Genomic DNA, 19,281 nt, shown 5'->3' with positions numbered 1-19,281 from the left:
CAAGTAGATTGATAATTGTATATATAAAATCTATACAATTCACTACGCATGCACAATTTGCATTCCTGGGTTAACCACGTGACGATGATGATCAATCTATTTGCTTTATTTATAGTAAACTGGTAGTTACCTGGTAGACATACCCAGTAAAATTTATTACCGAATATACTGAAAATATAAAAACTTAACAACTTTTTCAAGTAATGTGATATACCAGTCGTGATATTTTAATCAATATAAACTAATAATTGGTAAAATATACGGTAATTTAGAACTTTTCTTTTTTCGTAAATCGCGGTTTACAGTCCCTTTAAATTAAGGAAATTGCAATGCGCAAATAGGGCTAAAGAACTGTAGACTGCCTCATTTTTTCACCTAAACTGCTCTTTGTAAGCATCCAATCAAATAATAACTTAAAAACAAATCGATCGTCTTTCTTTGTAACTCTGAGTGAAGGTCATTATCATGCATAATGCTTTTAGCAAATTTTTTAACTTAATATTGATTCGTATGAGAAAGTGTTTCTCACATCAGATTTATCTGTGTCTGTCTGCTTTGAAGAATTAATGCCATTTCAATCTGCATAATTTCTAAATAATTGACTTAAAATCTCTATGAAACAGCTGTCGATGATCATTACGTTTATGAGGCGCATCTCTATCACAGCCTTTTGCTGGTTCAATCTTCTGATTAAATAATATTAAAAGCGCACAATTTGTTGTACAAACTTCCTGTCAATATAAAGAATGTTTAAGGTTCAAACACTGTCTCACGTAAGTATTTCGCATCGCCTTACAAAATGTGAGCAAACGCATGTATAATAATGCAACATAAAGATTAAGATACAAATGCAAAAACACTTGAACATGTTATTTATTCTGTACATTATTTCTATTGTATTAAATATTTAAAAGTTATATGTTTCAGCCTTGATAGCAGCCTAATTAAAACAACGTAATCGGGAATATTAATTGAGTTTTAGAAAATTAATTTGTCATTTGAATTGATCTACACGCCTTTAACCTAATCTAGATTAAGGTTATGTTACCTGAAATACAATTATTTTCATATTAAAAACGTAAAAATACGGAGTCTTATTTTCAAGTTTACCAAAATATGTTCAGATTATTACCATTTTCTAAATTGTACGAAACATGGTCGTGGACGTATGAAGACGAGTCGTCAGTTTCATCAAAATCGTCATCGTTTTTTACATCATCTTAATGCCGTCATCTCTGTTATCCTCAATATTTTCAATAATCATCGGCACTGATGTCTCTCTTATTGCAGTGTCATTACGATGACTTCATATATGTACAACGTACATTATCAGTTCATTCTATAAAATGTCGATTGATAAGCGAATTTGAACAAGGTCATTTATATTCATTATTTTATGTTCAAATTACATCATATTGTATCAACATTGTAACTGACTACATTTTGTGAATATTTTATCTCGCGTAATATGGCGAATCTTCAACAAAGAATCAAACTAGTATAAAATATTGCTTTCATATTGACATGTTTTGGATGAGTGCGTTTTTGGTAACATTAAACTTGTCTCGCATGGCCTTGCTTTGCCTTTGTGTCTACCTTTACTATCCCTTTTGCACTGAAGTATTTTATTATTCTCCTTTCAACTGAGTTAAAATTAATATCTGAAATTTAAATGGAATGTTTTCTCAAAATAAACTATGGTGTTTCACGTCGGAGGAGTATTAAAAGGAAACGTCTTGACTTATAAGGCTACACTCGTACACGTGTGTTGAAATCGGTATACTATTAAATTTTGCAAGGTTAGTAAATGATACTATGATTATCACCTTTTTAAAGTTCGATGGGTGACCGGTATACAGCTTCCAAACTAATGTAAAATATAATTGTTTTCTAAATGTACCATTAAACCTTTAAAAGTATTAAGTTTTAAACAAGCCGTCGTGGAATCGTGACCTCACTTTTATGTATTGCATTCCATCCCGCACGGTATCAAGGTCAGTTCACGGTCTGTAAACGAATGGTTGTAAACCGGTACACGCTATTGCCTTAACTAGGTGAATTAGAATTTTATTTTAACCAGAAAAACCTTAAACGAAGATATTCGGCGATATTATTATGGTATGTCAATAATAGATTCTTAATTGTTTTCAACAATTCCTTAACAAGTACTATTTATATTAATTGTATAAAAATTATTCCACCATATTAGCCAATTTATTAAGCATAACCCATACTATTAATAATCGAATCATTTAACAATGTGCGGCTATTCTTTGATCGTATTGAACTACCGGTAACACTTCAACTTTCACCGATACTAACCACAATCAACGACGTATATGTTTTGTAAAATATATTTCTTGTTATTATTAATTGAATTCACTTTATTTTTACAATTTACACAACTGTCAAATTAACGGATAATCCTCATCGACTGCATTGCACATACATTTTTCTACAATTTGTGTATGGACTTGTAACAATCAAGATTCGTCTTTTTATCATGAGATGAAAAAATTCAATGACGATCTCTGTGTGAATACAGAAGTAAGGATAATAAACAACCGTTTATTAATTAGCGCACTATCCTCATCGTCTACACTGCACATCAATTTCTCTATAGTTTGTTTAAGATTTGTAACAATCAACATTGCCATTTTTATCGTTAGATAAGAATGCAATGCGGATCTCTGTGTGACTAAAGTAGGAAGTATAATAAACAACCGTTTTTTGACAGAATGCATGCATCATAGTTTGTTTATTGTAAACATCTTATCAACATATATTAATCTTAGGTAAAGGCAATATCGTTTTATGGACGTGAGGATGTACGATAAATCGAAATGTCCTTTGGAACATATTTTATGGTTATTTACAATATTACTCAACCAACTTATCTTCATTTACTGGTTTATTATCGTTTTCTTCCTGGTTGGATGCAGCATTTTACAAACGATAATAGCATTAGTATCGATCTAAGAAACTGGGTTTAATGCAAGTGCGTTAAGTGCCGTCCCAGAATCTTTACAATCCTATTAGGTTAATCAAGGACACACCTGTCCGATTATATGGATTATGTTTTGTTAAAGAAAGCCTCTTCTAAGAATAAATCCACTTTAGGAGGAAATTCTCCTTCCTGATCAGCCTGTGTATATGATCTGATTGACGCGAAAACAACACATTTTAAGTGTTAACCTTCATCAGACGAAACCAATCAAATGATAACTTAACAAGGGACAAAATTGTCACAAAACCAGGTTTTCAATTTCAAACAGCTTCTCTGCTGACTAATTTTTACGGGTGTTGAAGTGTAGTTTAAATTACTTCATTTAACTATAAAATTATTATGTTTTATGTTATTTAAGAAGTGCAAATGTTTTACTCATCAAGTGTAAATGTTAACATAGCAACAAGTAATGATTAGGAACCAAGTACAATGTACTGTTAGATGTGTATGTGAAAGTGAACAACAAGTCCAGGTAAAAAATTGCAGAACAGGAATAATGTATTTGCCACAAACACAATCACCAATAGTCATCCAAAAGAGTAAAAGGGTTAACCAATTACCAAACAGTGACGAGATTTACGAGTTTGTTGCAAAATACTATAGAAATCATTGAGATAAAAGGAAAAATTGCTAAATTTCTACCCTACCAAATCAATTTCTTTATATACTATTACAATTGCTATTGTCATCTGCAACGTCTGTCAATTTGGGACAGTCCAAAATTTGTTGTTTGGTAAAGGGTTAAATAATTACTATTTTACTATTTAACTTTAACTATTTTTAGAGTGCAACTCCAACATATTTATTAGCGGTAAATCCTTAAAGAAATAATGAAATCCATGTCATTTTATGGTCACTCCAGTAAGCTTCTAGAACACCGGTGTTATAGCTGATCTCTGTTGTGTAGATGTGATCTAGCGCGGAATGGTAGTCGGTGGTTTCTTCACACAGAGCTGGCACAGCATTCATTCTCTTCTGTAAAAATGCATACAGTTTCAAGCATTTTGACGGCTGTATTTGATCAATGTTCATGTCTCCAACGATTACCAGAGGTATGTTCTCTTTCTACAGGTTTTCAATAGCAGTACATATTGTGTTGGTATTTCCAGGAGGATGGCAGTAGACAGAGATTACTTGATAGTGTCTATTGGACTTACAAATTACTAGACAAGAACCTTCAATACCATGGTCTGTCGTGTGATGGATTGAAACAAATTGCAATCCCTTTTTAACATTGATTAATGTTCCAGAATGTGGCCTATACTGCTTTTATCAGTGTACAAGCAAACTGGGTCCTGAAAGTCTTCCAAATAGTAGTGTGCCTTAGAATCAGCTGTTTCTTGCACTACTATAACATCAGCATTAACAAGCCTTTCATCCTTTCGATAGTGTTCAATTTTCTTATGAAGTGATTGTGCATTATGGCACATTACAGAAAATTCTGAGACAGGAATACTTGTTGTTTTGCTGACCAACTTCTTGCTTGTTCTCAGTCTTGTCATTTCTTGCTCTACTAAGGGGTCTATTTTAATCTTGCTTGATTCGAAATCAAGGAGGTAAAGCCCTTCAAGGGATCGAACCCTACTGAGAGCAACATACATCATATGTTTTCCCATCCTGCCCTGGAATGACACAGCAACTTTATCAAGTGTAGATCCCTGTGACTTATGAATTGTCATAGCTTCAGCTGCTTTCAATGGAAACTGTTTACGAGCAACTCTCAACTTGTTTGTTTTTCCAACCTGAAATTGTTTCTCAACTTTCAAAATAGGTGTCCAAGAGTTGTCTTTTTCTTTATTTGACATGTATAAATGTCTGTTTTCTGTCCTTGTTTCCGCTGCAATATCTGGATCTTGGAATGAAACCCAAACAAGAGAAGGTATGTCATTAGAACACTGAATATATCTTATTTTACAGTCAGCACCATTTGTGAGCCCATCACTAGTATTAAGATTGTGGGTTATCATGTAGTTTCCGCCTTGTTTAAGAAAGAGCTGATAGTGTAAACTCTGAGTTTGTTGGGGCTCAAGATTTCTAGCAATTGTTAAGGCTGACCTCCGGCTACTTGCTGGAACATTTCCTATTACATAATCAATAGCTACAGCCGTGTAACTTTTTCCAACTTTTCTAGATAGAGCATTACTATTGTGCTCATCTACCAAACGGTTTGAGCTAAATAAGTGAATGTGCTCATTTCTGTCCATGTTACCTTTCTTTACAAGTCTTCCTGCTAACAAGTTAGTATCTTGCTGTGTTTGCTTTCCTTCCCTTATTCTGTTCAAGCACTCAGCAAACTTAGCATCATCCCTTTGCCTCATCACTGTTGATAACTCATAGAGTTCAATGAGATCTTGCCAATTATTACTTGCAAGTGGACCATACTGTTGACGACTGTATTCAAAGACCCATGAGTCACGCACAGGTCTCAGCTGGTAAAGGTCACCGACTGCAATAAGTGATATGCCACCAAATGGCAAAGGTGAATCAAATATCTGCTGGAGCCGGCTACACACAAAGTTAAACATATTTACACCCACCATAGAGATTTCGTCTATGATCAAGACTTTCAACTTGTTGAATCTACACCTCACCGTATTCAGTGTACTATGGTCCAGTGGTATATAGGATGCTAAACTTTGGTTACAGGGTATACTAAACAAAGCATGGAGTGTATTTCCACGGACATTATAGGCAGCCTTTCCAGTAGGGGCAGCTATTATAACTTTTAGGTCATCTGGGTTTTCTCCAGGTATCTTGTCAAAATACCTCACCAGTGCCTGGTAAAGAGTTTTAAGGACATGAGATTTTCCAACCCCAGCCCCTCCCGAAAGGAAAAAGTAGAATGGATTATTATCTGTCTTTGTTCTATGAAGTACTTCATAATAGAACAACCTTTGTTCTTGATTCATTGACAGAGATGATTTAATGAATTCTTCATCTGAAACCCTCTTTTGAATAATAGTCTCATGTTTGTCAGATGATGCTCCAAATTCCAAGCCAATGTCATAGAATCGAGACCTTTCATTTGGCGGCTGTAGAATAGAAATTTGGTCTTCTTTTGCTAATTCAGCATCTTCTTCAGTTTGCCTTGAATTAGGTGCAATCTCATCTAGTTCATCATCGACCTGCTCTTCTCTTACAGCATTAATAGCTTCTTGTATTTCTTCGGCTGTTGATTGGAATAGTGTGCGTACTTTTGAAATATCCGTTTCTATTCGTTTGTACTGATTTTCATATGTTGACTCTGAACCCATTAGCTTTCTTTCATCTCGCCAAGGATGAAACAACATAATTTGTTCCCTGTAAAATAGTTCTGTGTCTTTTTTAAAGCTGTATTTTACGTAACGAAGAACTTTAGGAAATTTCTTTGTACAAGTCGATATCCATTTGGTAGTTTTATTTCAATTCCTGGTATAACATTTTCTACATTATTATCTGTGTAGTCATGAGCGTCATTGTCTGTTTCCTTTGGGGTATTTTTTTCTGAGCTTTATGTTCGAAAGAAGTTGCAAATTCAGCTAAACACAGTTTTTCCAGTTGTATTGGTCTTTCAGCATATCTTCCTATCAAACCAGGACATGTAACTTCAGTAGAATCATCAGGTAATTGTTTCAGTTGAGAAATGGGCTTGAGAATTTCAACACGTTTCTCTGGTGGAGATGTATTTACAAATATCACATCACGGGAACTTTGGGTAAGTGGCAACTGAAGCAACAGATAAATGGCTTCTTGAGCAGAGATCTCACAGTGATTCAAAAACTTGTTTGAGATGAATCGTAATTTGTCTCGGAGTTTCACATTGCCCCTTTTTGCCTCTTCAGCAGCTGTTTGAAGGAGTACACTCATCCCTCTCTGTGATTTCATCATATAGCTTGCTATATACACACATACAGCCCAAGGGTCCAACACATACTGGAGGTCTGTATTGGCTTGCCATATCCTCAGAATATGAAAGTTATGTGCATTTATCCTGGTGTCTTTTACTGCTCTCTTTAGGAGGATCTGTTTTTTCTTCAGAGACGATCTAAGTGAATTGATGTACTGATCATAAGTAAGTCCACATTTTTCCAGAAATTGGTCAAAATCTGTATCTTCATCTTTAGGTGAGCTGCTTATCACTTTCAAGACTTTTTCATAATTTTGTTTGTGTACTTTTTGCTCTTTCTTGTCAGTTTGTGTGTCATATGGTTCCCAGATTAGAGTCTCTTTCATTGGAGGAAGAGGAAAACCAAACCGGCATATTTCTTTACCTTTTTTTTACAGGATTTAGAATGTCTGTGCACTTGCAACTGTACAAACTGCTTTCTCTCTTCATCAACATCCGAACTGGTACTGATGTGTGAGTCTATGAATTCTATGACTTTCTTGTCATCTTCATGTCCATATACTGGGGCATCCTGAATCCAGAATAAGCAGTGAAGGTTGGGTGATCCTCTTTGTTGAAATTCTACACGGATATAGTAGTCTTGTAACTTACCAATGGATGATATATCACTCCTCAGTATATTGTTAAGGAACAGTTGTGACCTATAGTGAAAATGTCTGGCACAAGCAGTGGGGTTTTTCCGGATCAACTCGCATCTTTCCATCCAGTTTAGGTTTGTGGCATTATCTTTTTTTCCAGATTTGTTACACAGTAACTGCAGTAAATCTGTCCATTTGGTCTCAGCAGCAGAAAATGTTGCAAAAAATGTTGGTAATCCCAACTGGTTGATCATTGCAAACAACTCCTTCTGCTTGGTTTGATAGTATGGTGGTGATGATCGTAAATTCTTCAGGAATCTGAAACCGTCATCAATGTTTTGTACATTTGCTAATGGTTTTAGCTCTCCAGCTGTGAAAGACACATTCTTTGAGTTTCTGATTCGAGTGGTGGCCATGTCCTTCACCTGAAGCGCCTGTAGTTTCTTCAACTTGAAGAAGATGTTTGGAACTGAGTTGGCAAACCTACAATCCACATTTCTTAGTTCTGCTTTACAAATAGTACTGTATGTTACTGGAGCAAAACGATCATCAATCTCAGTCCTCTTTTTGCCAGCAAAGATAACAGGAAAAGACTTTTCTTCAGAGTATGGGTCCATAAACAGACTAATTGGATGATTTTTCTCTCCTGGTGCTATATGAAGGGCATGGAGACCATCATCTGTGAAATCTATATTCTGTAACATCGTATCTTTGTTGCCTGCTCCAGTCTGTTCTTGTTCGGTTAGCTCATTCCATGTATCTTTGTCATTGTCTGTTTCGGTATCGTTTTTTCTTTCTTGACTGTTAATATTTTCTAAATTCTCAGAAGAGACAAAGTTTATGTCAGAATGCTGCAGACTATTTTCAAAGCATTCACTATCTGTTTCGGTATCGTTTTTTCTGTCTTGATTGTTAATATTTTCTAAATTCTCAGAAGAGACAAAGTTTATGTCAGAATGCTGCGTACTAGATTTAAACCATTCACTATCTAATGAAATGCCTTCTTCTTTATACAAATCACTGTTGTCTACAAGATATTTAGTTATGTCATAGATAACTTTTGGTCTAACTGTTTCATGTAATAAAGACGTTTTGAATTGCAGTCTTCTTTTAAAGTGTAGGTGAATAGTTTCTGTGTCCTCAAATCTTCTAGGCAGAACATTTACAACACTTGATGGGTTAATTGGGACATTTACTGTATTGCCATAGATTCCAAGTTGTTTGCCGACACCTAATTGCTTTAACTGCATGAATGGTATCCTTAGAGCTGTACACCGTTCCTCTGTCTCTGTAGGATGTAGCACAGATAAGTGTTCAGGTAAGAATGGCATTGCGAAACCATTGGCAACTGACATTGGCGGTACCTTACTGCAGGAGATGTATCTGTAACAGGTTTTACAAATCCATTCTTGTTCCAACATGCTTTTATAATCTGTGAGCACAGTATCCAAGAACTGTGGTGATATACCTTTATTGATAAGATTTGTACGACCTACTGTGTAGATACTGTGCTGGTAGAATGTTTGTTGGCAGCTAGTGCAAACAAATGTGTCTCCTCTTTGAAGCAGATCATTATAAAGATGAACCTGCTTTTCAAGTGTGACTGTTCTTGAGTGTCTCTTTTGCCTATGCTTGTTTTCAATTTGCCTATATCTGTGATCACATCTTAAATTTTTTCTAGTACTATTTCCCTTTTGATTCTCTTTCTCCTTAACTATACTGTCAGTTCTCCACTTTTTCCTTCTCATGTTTCTTTTCAGATTCTCTTTCTCCTTAACTACACTGTCAGTTAACAACTTTTTCCTTCTCGTGTTTCTTTTCAGATTCTCTTTCTCCTTAACTACACTGTCAGTTAACAACTTTTTCCTTCTCATGTTCCTTTTCAGATTCTCTTTCTCCTTAACTACACTGTCAGTTATCAACTTTTTCCTTCTCATGTTTCTTTTCAGATTCTCTTTTTCCTTAACTACACTGTCAGTTAACAACTTTTTCCTTCTCATGTTTCTTTTCAGATTCTCTTTCTCCTTAACTATACTGTCAGTTAACAACTTTTTCCTTGTCATGTTTCTTTGCCGACTCTCTTTCTCCTTAACTATACTGTCAGTTCTCCACTTTTTCCTTCTCATGTTTCTTTTCAGATTCTCTTTCTCCCGAACTACACTGTCAGTTAACAACTTTTTCCTTCTCATGTTTCTTTTCAGATTCTCTTTCTCCTTAACTACACTGTCAGTTAACAACTTTTTCCTTCTCATGTTTCTTTTCAGATTCTCTTTCTCCTTAACTACACTGTCAGTTAACAACTTTTTCCTTCTCATGTTTCTTTTCAGATTATCTTTCTCCTTAACTACACTGTCAGTTAACAACTTTTTCCTTGTCATGTTTCTTTGCCGACTCTCTTTCTCCTTAACTATACTGTCAGTTCTCCACTTTTTCCTTCTCATGTTTCTTTTCAGATTCTCTTTCTCCCGAACTACACTGTCAGTTAACAACTCTTTCCTTGTCATGTTTCTTTGCCGATTCTCTTTCTTCTTAACTTTACTGTCAGTTCTCCACTTTTTCCTTCTCATGTTTCTTTTCAGATTCTCTTTCTCCCGAACTACACTGTCAGTTAACAACTCTTTCCTTGTCATATTTCTTTGCTGATTCTCTTTCTCTTTAGCAATGCTATCAGTTCTCCTAAGTTTTATATTTGTATTTAACAGTTGGTATTCTGTTCTAGAAGCTTGTCTCAGCAGTTCACTCCACAACATACTGTTTTCTTTAGCACCTTGCTCAATACTTTTCACTGGACCAACCGTCAAAACTACATTAAAATGACATCCTGAAGAATGATCCAAATATATACATTTATCAAAAACTTGCAATGATGGTTCAATCAATACTGGTGAATGCTTCAACCATTGCAGTTGGCTGCCATGCTTGGCATAAGTATATATTTCAGTTTTCAATAGGTGTGCCATAGCCATTATTTCCTCTTCGGTAGCCCATACTTGATTAAAGGACATCCTTGACTGTCTGATATATCCAGCCATTCCAATATTTGTTGGAAGGAAAGAATTAAGTAAATCTGAGAATGTACACATATGTAGTAGCAGTGCTTGTCGTATTTGAACATAGTAGTTCTGATCACCACACAGGAGGAATGATATACACCGAAAGAAGCAGTTCCCATCACCAAATATCTTTTCACATTTTCCTGGAACATCAATAGGTGATTGTTGTGTCTGCTGTAGGTTGTGCACAATGTTTAATCCAGCATTATAAGTTTGGTTGATTTCAGTCACCTTGTATATCTGCCAGTTAAGATCAATAGGCTTGAATGAAGCAGGCTGCACCTAAAAAAGAATGACATAATAAATATCTGTGTCATTACAAAATCAATTGTTCACATGAACTAGATGCATTATGCCTACTGGTATGTGACAGCCGGAGGCTTATGTGGGATCAAAGTGTAGTGTATGCAGTCTGCAAAACTAGTCCATGTGTATCTCCATTAAAGAGGGAAGTATAAAAAAGAGTTGTGCTTCACTAATTGAACATTTTTGGTAACATTCAAATTCAAAGTGAAGGCGTGTGCAATTGAATTACTTCATATTTTGAATAATTTTATGATAAAATGTTGTGTTGTTTATACAATCAACAGCACATAAAATAAACAAGATGAGAGGGTAAATAGATTAAGAAGTAAATTATTATATGTATTATTCAACAGAAAGAATAATACATAATGCTTATAGCTTAAGTAAACAATTTACCTGTAGTAGTCGACTTCTTCTCTTTCGTTCTTTTTCTCTTTCTCTGTTCCTTCTATCCATAGTGTATATTTAATACGTCTTTAGTGTATAACCTGAAATTTTTATTTTTATTTAATAACATACAGAACAAGAAATGTGTCCACAGGGCACGGATGCCCCCCAAAAATAAGGCTGAAAGAAATATTCTCGGCATGTGCCATTTTATGGCCATTATTGACCTTTGAACTCAAAGTGTGACCTTGACCTTGGAGATATCGACGTAATTATTTCGCGCGACACACCGTCCAATGATGGTGAACAAATGTGCCAAATGATTTTAAAATCTGACAATGAACGACATAGTTATGGCCCGGACAAGCTTGTTCCGCCAGCCCGCCAGCCAGCCAGCCAGCCCGCCAGCCAGCCAGCCAGCCAGCCCGCCCGCATTCGCCAATCTAATAACCAGTTTTTTCCTTCGGAAAACCTGGTTAAAAACTTATTTCTTTTTAACTCTGAGTTAATTTTTTTTAACAAGCATACTGCTCTAAACATATTTTACCAACTTTAATTTATAAATCATCAATATCATACAGCACACACCTCCAACTTAAAATCTCTTTGAAACAGCTGTCAATGATCACCACGTGTATGAGGGCGCTTCTCTATTACAGCCTATCGCTGGTTCAAGGTTCCGATTAAATAATTGTCAAAGCCCACATTATGTTTTACAAATTTCTTGTTATATGTTTAAACTACCTTTTATATAACAAATTAAATAAAACTATTCCGATATGGCATTGGCAACAACAATATAAAGTATTTGTTAGGGTCCAACACTGTCTCGCGTGATTATTACGCATCGCCGTAAACACATCAGCAAACGCATGTATGGTGATTCACCATACATTTAAGATAACAAATTCAACAACAAAAATCATATTCAAAAGTTATATGTTTTAGTCTTGGTTTATGCTATCCTTAATAAAACAACGTTAACGTGAATATAGCTTGAGTTTTAGAAATTAATTTATCATTTAAATAGATCTACGTGCATTTTTCCTTATCTACATGTTGAGTCTGTAAAATATCTGTATTGCACGAATATTGACATCATTTCACTATAAACTATATATTTTGATTATGCAGATATAATTCAAGAGTATATCAAATTGTGTGTGAATCTGGTATAACTTTATTAAGTAGAAGTGCTGGGATAGACTCTGGTTCCTCGCATAATGAAGCTTAAGACGCCAGCTGTTATCGGCTCTCGTTTCAGATAAACTCGATGTTCATGACGCGGTATGAATACCACTGAATACAACTACGTCTTTAAATGCGTCATCATCGGAGATTGTCACGTGGGCAAAACGGCACTGCTACGGCGCATGCTCGGAGAGGATTTCTTACCCAAGCCCGCGCTGATGCGAACCAGTCCGATCTCGCAGCGGCATCTGCAATGCGTCGACAAGATTTTCACGACGTCCGAAGGAGACCGAGTGAAGTTGCAAGTATATGATACAATGGGTAAGTTTAACTTTGATCGTTTGGCATGCCTTTGAAAACTTCGAGCGTTTTATTCTAATTTACGTTAGGGGAACGGATACATTTCATTCGCTGTATACTAGTATTTTGTCCCTTGAACATCAGTGGGTCAGTTTTTCATGACGTTTGTACCATCTTTGGATGCATCTTAAGCTGAGGCCAGTTTAGCAGAGTCTGTTTTATTTGGATCGGTTTCAACGGAGACGGAGGACCGGTCTATAAAAGACCGTTTTTGGACTGACACGGATCTGAATGGGGTCGGATTTGCTGAGACCGGTTTGAATCGGGTCGGTCATTATAGAAATTTCGCAACACAATAGAACTCACTTGGAAAGAAAGAATCTTCCCTTTCCGCATTAATGTAAGATAGTGTTGCATACAATAATCCTATGTTAAATTGAGTGAAAACATGTATAACATATCTTAAATAAATTTCTGCGAAGTTATTTGATAATTTTTGCAATGATTTTATAATTTTTTTTAAAGACGCACTGAAACTCTTTTCGGCATGACCAAATGTAATTAGCAATTAGTTAAATATTTCAATACGTCATACAACTATTGAAGTGCATTCGACAAAAGTCTGTTTAACACTTCGGTACCCATGCAGTAAATCACCTGGATTGTTAGAGAAGGGAACAGCCGCTAAAAGTTTACGCCTTTCTTGTGCTCGATTAGTCATTGTCGGCTCGGGTACTTCTTAAATGTATCCCGGGGACTCTAAAGTATACTTAAATATATCCCGGTACGGAAAATATGCTAGCACGTACCCGACCACAATTTCCACACAGAGTTGTCGTTCCATGCTCTCACATACAATCGCTGCCATCACAAGCAACTCCTACCAGATTTGGTCGGATTTTTCTTTTTGTTATAGTATGATATTATAAAAAATGGTATAATTTTCTTAAAATTTTGAAACTGTTGTATAAGTTAAGGTGCATAACAAAAATAAATTACCTAAATAAACAAGTAAGAATAGCAATGGAAAAATTAGTGTAGGACGTGGCTCGGCTAATATCACGTGATTGGTTATGATGGCAGGGATTTGATCCAGCTACGCTGGTTCCAGTCAAATCTCTTCGCGGAGGTTGACATGGCCAATTTAGGCTGTACCCGAGTTTTATTTCCGCCCAAAATCCGATGTCATAAAACGCGCTTTACATAGAGTCCACTTTACCAAATATTGACAAAAATATAAACATGATTAATTTGCAAAAAAATAGCCGACAACGACAAATTTAGCGTGATAATTACCGGGTACATTTCAGTATATTTGTACGTACCCGGTGTACATTTAAGTATACTTAAGAGTACCCGGGGTACATTTAAGTAGTACCCGAGCCTAAATGACTAATCTGGGCCCGTATTCACCAAACAATTCTTAGACTTAAGTCTAAGAATAAAGAAAATTCTTCAAATTAGAATATTCAAGAATTTCTTTAATTTTGAGTCGAACTCTGCAGTTAACATCTCTATCTATATTATTCTTTATACAGAACATTTTGTTAATGACATAATCACCAGTGGAGGCCTGTATATATTCAAACACTGAACACATTTTTCTTGGTTCTAAGTCTATTCTTTATTCTTAAGTCTAAGAATCGGTTGGTGAATACGGGCCCGAGTCTTTCTTGCAGGTTTAGAGCGACACCGCAGTCTGACGTTGTCCTACTATAGAGATGCCCATGTTTGCTTTATATGTTACAACGTCCACAATCCAGAATCGTTGTCAAATCTTCAGACATGGTGAGAGCATTAAAATGCATAAATCGTTTCTAGCGGACATCTTATCGTATGAAGTGAAAACAAACTGCATTGAAATCGGTCAAATAATAACGACTACTATTCGTATAGATACACTTTCTGTACTAACATTGTTATTTGTGGGACATACATTTTTGTTTATTTTGTGGGTTGACCGTTTCATGAATTTAACACAAACACAGCGGTAAAAAGACCGACGCACATTCGTTATTTATTTCCAAAATCATAAATCCACGAATTTACGAATCCACGAAAACGTTAACAAACGAAATATCATGACAGCAAATAGAAATGATTCAACAGAAGTTACAATTTATGCAGTAGCGTATTAAGCCCTGCGTTTTATCAATTTCAGTACTATAATTTGTACCAGATGCACAACATAGCAAATGTTTTCATCGCACCTCGGGTTAAAAATACCGGATATTAAATCTATTTCTTGCAATCTAAATCGTTTTAAATGAATTGCCTGGTAAACGTGAATTTCATTTTTATTAGAACTGATGACATGCTAGCATGCTTTGAATTATTTTAGGTGGCATTTTGCTTCAACGACAAAAGCGTTTAGAGCCTGTTGAGGAAAACCTTAGAAGTCCATTTCGAATAGTAACAAGTTTATTCATGCATTTATTTTACCTAAATTCATATTAATTGCGTATTTAACAGGCTAGCAGACGTTGACAAATACCTGGGTAGGGACACACGTGTGGTCAAGATATTGGTAGGAATAAACAGCCGGGCGCCGGCTTTGTTGGAGGACGTTCCCTTACCGGAAATGCAAAAGGACTTCGTGGTTGTCGAACCAATCACCAAATGGCCTACAGAGCTCGCCCAAGCGCACGGCGCTCTCACGTACGAAGTTAAACTCTACGATAAAGCAGACGTGGAAAAGTGTTTTCAAACGGCGGTGGATTCGCTCGTGAAACGTGAACAGTATAAGCATGGAAAAAACATCGTGCTGAAAAACGGCTCTGTACATCTTTCTGCCGACAGCTCCCAAACAAGCTCATGTTGTTAATCCTGAAATTCTAGATGTATTCGCTTTAAAAGAGTTTTGAAACAATAATGCTTTTCATAGACCGTTCAAATTCTGTGAGCCTTGCTTTAAGGATTGTTCCGTGTGATTTTGCGCTGTATTAACACTTCTGGCAACTTCTAGCGGAACCCTGTTTAGCTACTATTTCTAAGAAAACCGCTCTTATTTCAACTTGGAATCTCGCGCATTGTTGTTTGAGAACCTTTTTAAACATTGAAATTTAAAGCATTTACCGGTGCTGCACGTTCAAGTAGAAGCATGCAAATTGTTAATTTTGTGTGCATGTTATTTTTCTTAGGACAAATCTTTTTGGAGGACAATTTGTTCACATCTTATATGTGTTTTAATTTTTTATTAAAAACCTTGTATGAGCAATAAGAAGGATGCAGACTTGTCAAACGTAAGAGCAGCCATACACTTGAAAACCAGCTCGTTTTGCTCGTGCAATACATTTATTACACAAGTATAACATCACAGATCTTGTTTTCTACCATTAGAATTACCACATCCACACATTATAAAACATTTTGTTACAAGGAGTACATGGGCTTTAAGACAATACCTGAAACTTTGTGTAGCCCACGATGCGTTATGATTATAGTTCAGTGTATAAACCTATAATGTTAAGGAAAGTGGTCACTTGCCATATATAAATTACTACCGAATGCTTATAAAATATATATATTCTGAAGATAACTCTGGAGTTATATGTGATATTTGTTAGTGCACAGTATTCGTTAGTGATTTAAACAACCGTAATATAAATAATTGCCTTTTTTAACGACAGATATGTATGTAAGCCGATTCAAGGCGAACTTTATTAATAATGTTTTTATAACGACAATTGCCGTTATGAAAAAAGTATGATTGTGTAAGATTCATTTTTTTACTGGTATATTGTCTGTGAAGTACTGTTATTATTTTATTGGATGTGTTATACTGTATGTCTGTACTTCCTTTCTGTGATGAGTTTATGTTCTCTATCATGTGATTGTATTACATTTTGTTTTTCTACATATGACCTGTTAACAAAGTGACCACCAAATCACTGTCAGAACACATTATTTCTTTGTAACGTGTTGCTTTGAATATACATAATATTGTATGCTATCATTAATTTAAGAACGCTATCGTTTTCCCTTCAAAGCGAAATAACATAGCAGGCATGATAGCTATTTACATGTTTATAAGCTGTATTTGACCGGAAATCGTTATACCCCAAAAACGTCGATGAAATTTATTAATGTCACCACGGTACACACTTAAGCTTAAACGACCAGGCTAATTGATTGTAAATGCATGTAAAGACTATATGCAGGAAAAGGTCAGGGTTCACAAAATGTACAGTTGTTGCCTACAAGTTACAGTAGTGTGCTAAGCCCAAGCAGTGATGCGAAATGTTATAATGATTTGTTTATGCCAATGTTTTTTTCTAAATCTTATATTGTAAGTTCGCTGAATGTAATACAGCTTTTAAAGCATGTTATTTGATTTCCATTCAATACTTGCAAATTATGCTATTTTACAACATATGTTATTCACATTTCTCGTTTTGATCTGTCAAGAAGGGACTCGTGTAAGGTGTGATGGGAGGGGAGTGGAAATGGGGTGGGGGCTGTGTGTTGTTGAGAAGTGAGTTGCTGTGGGGGCTGTGTTGTGTTGAGAGGGGAGTGGGGGTGGAGTGGGGTGGAGTGGGGTTGAGGTTGGTTAGAAGGGGAGATGGGGTGGGAATGGAGTCAGGTTTGTGTGGGGTTGTGAGGGGAGTGGAAGTCAGGGGGGTTGTGTGGGGTTTAAAAAGGAGTGGGCGGGGATTGTGTGAGGTTGGGAGGGGAATGGGGTCGGAGTGTGGCGTGGGTTATGTAGGGTTGGGAACGGAGTGGGTGGAGGTTGTGTAGGGTTGGGAGGGGAGTGGGGATGGAGTGGGTGGGGATTTTGAGCGATTGGGGTGGGATTGGGGTGGTGGTTGTGTGGTGCTTTTAGCGGCGTGTAAATGTGGTAGGGGTTGTAAGAGGTGGGAGAGTAGGGGAGCAGGTGGGGTAGGGTGGGGTTTGTGTGATGTTGGAAAGTGAGTTGGTGTGGGGATTGTGCAGTGTTGGGAGTGTAGTGGGATTATGTTGGGGTTGTGTGAGGTTGAGAGGGCAGTTGGTGGAGTGGGGTTGGGATTGTGTGAGGTTGGTAAGGAGGTGAGATGGAGTGGGGTTTGAATCATATTTGTGTGGGGCTGTGAGGGGAGTGGAAGTCTGGTGGAGGTTGTGTGGGGTACGGAAGGGAGTGGGATGGGGGTTGTGGGGTGTTGGTAGGGGAATGGGGTCGGAGTGGGGTTGGGATTGTTTTAGGTGGAGGGAGAAGGCGTGGGATTAAAGCCATGTTTTTGTGTGGTTTGGAGGGTAGTGGAGTGTTGTTTGTGTGTGGTTTGGAGGGGAGTGGAGTGGGATGAAGATTGTGTGGAGTTGGAAAGGGAGTGTGGTGTGTCGGGTTGTGTGGGGTTGGGATTGTAGAGGGTGGGGGCTGTGTTGGGTTGGGAGGGAGTTGGAGTAGGGCGGGAGTTGTGGGGGGTTGGTTGGGAGGGAAGATGGAGTGGGAGTGTGAGGGGAGTGGGAATTGGATCAGGGTTGATTGGGGTTGGGCGACGAAAGTGAAAAGGGTGGAGCTTGAGGTCGTTCAGAAAAGTTGTAAATCTCTTATTTCCCCCAATATGAAAATGTAAAATTCGCATAAACACTAACCTTGACAAGAAGCCGATTTAGATCCACGGCATTTAAAATAACCAATTGTCATTTATATGAACCATCTGTATACGAACCACACACAAGAAATTGCTTACTAAACTAGTTTAAGTATACAAATAGTGTATATAGCTCTAGGAAGGTCACGAATAATTGGGTACCTTATTTTAAGCAAACTTGTAAAATTCTAATTAACTATATAATGTGTATTTTTATTGCAAAATAAGTCATGTTTCAGTCTTAATATTCAAACTCTTGGTATTAGCGTATTTGAACAGCGTTTTTTTGAAATTGTAAAATTGACCGCTAAGTTACACATATGGAGATAAGTTACATAAACGTACAATACGCACATCTTTTGAAGTAATATTTGAAGGAAAGAAGTTTGCCTTATTGGAATACAAAAACACACTGGTTATCAGGTTGATACATAATGGTATACTCAACAAAAGAACGTCTGAACAGAGATTAAACGGGTTCGAAATCAAACTCTTGTCTTGACGTAATATCAGCACACTCTGTGATGAACGATTAAGTTATCCATTTTAGCTCGACTATTCATTGATTATACTACTCGCCCAAACGTCATTGTCGGTCAAGGTAAACTTGAAACATCTGTTCGCGTATGTCCACATCGCTTTGTATGTGGTAAACTTCTAGATGTAAGCGTACATGGACTTGCCAATACCTGATAAATGACTCAGTTTGACTTATTTAAATTCACATTGTAGATGGATTGCGGTTATCAGTTTTCTGAAACATCTGTAGAGAACGTGTACCATCAATACATGTGTCGCTCAATTCGTCAAAAATTGTTTTGATGCGAGCTTTTGCGATGACCTTTTGTTCGTCGTGTGTTGGCCGTAGTGCGTCGGCCGTCGTCAACATTTGCCTTATGAATACTCTAGAGGAGGTAAAATTCATAGACCAATCGTCATGTAATCTGTTCAGAAAATATGTCACAATTAGGTACTCCAGATAGTCCATACTCAGGTCAAAATTTAA

General features: G+C 36.7%; 2 protein-coding genes across 7 annotated transcripts in view; both read left to right on the top strand.

Annotated features, from left to right (window-relative positions):
• Positions 1 to 19,281, top strand: part of LOC127858325 (uncharacterized) — a 154,778-nt gene that overhangs the window by 4,903 nt on the left and 130,594 nt on the right. For 3 of the 6 annotated variants that reach the window (XR_008038851.1, XR_008038850.1, XR_008038849.1), the window contains exons 2-4: positions 12,482 to 12,729; positions 14,388 to 14,496; positions 15,181 to 16,495. The exons of 1 other annotated variant lie outside the window; for it this stretch is intronic. Coding sequence is in view for 2 of the 5 variants with exons in the window: in XM_052395375.1 (XP_052251335.1) it covers positions 12,507 to 12,729; positions 14,388 to 14,496 (332 nt within the window). In the remaining 3 variants the exon portion in view is untranslated. The remainder of the gene's footprint in view (positions 1 to 12,481; positions 12,730 to 14,387; positions 14,497 to 15,180; positions 16,496 to 19,281) is intronic. 2 more of the 6 variants (XM_052395375.1, XM_052395373.1) reach the window with 2 other exon arrangements.
• The window catches only part of LOC127858326 (uncharacterized), a 148,610-nt gene that overhangs the window by 606 nt on the left and 128,723 nt on the right, over positions 1 to 19,281 (top strand). The window lies entirely within an intron of this gene.

Source organism: Dreissena polymorpha, chromosome 14 (genome assembly GCF_020536995.1).
Source record: "Dreissena polymorpha isolate Duluth1 chromosome 14, UMN_Dpol_1.0, whole genome shotgun sequence".
NCBI classification, from domain to species: domain Eukaryota; kingdom Metazoa; phylum Mollusca; class Bivalvia; order Myida; family Dreissenidae; genus Dreissena; species Dreissena polymorpha.
The sequence above is the reverse complement of the archived record's forward strand: the minus strand, read 5'-3'. Positions and strand labels throughout refer to the sequence as shown.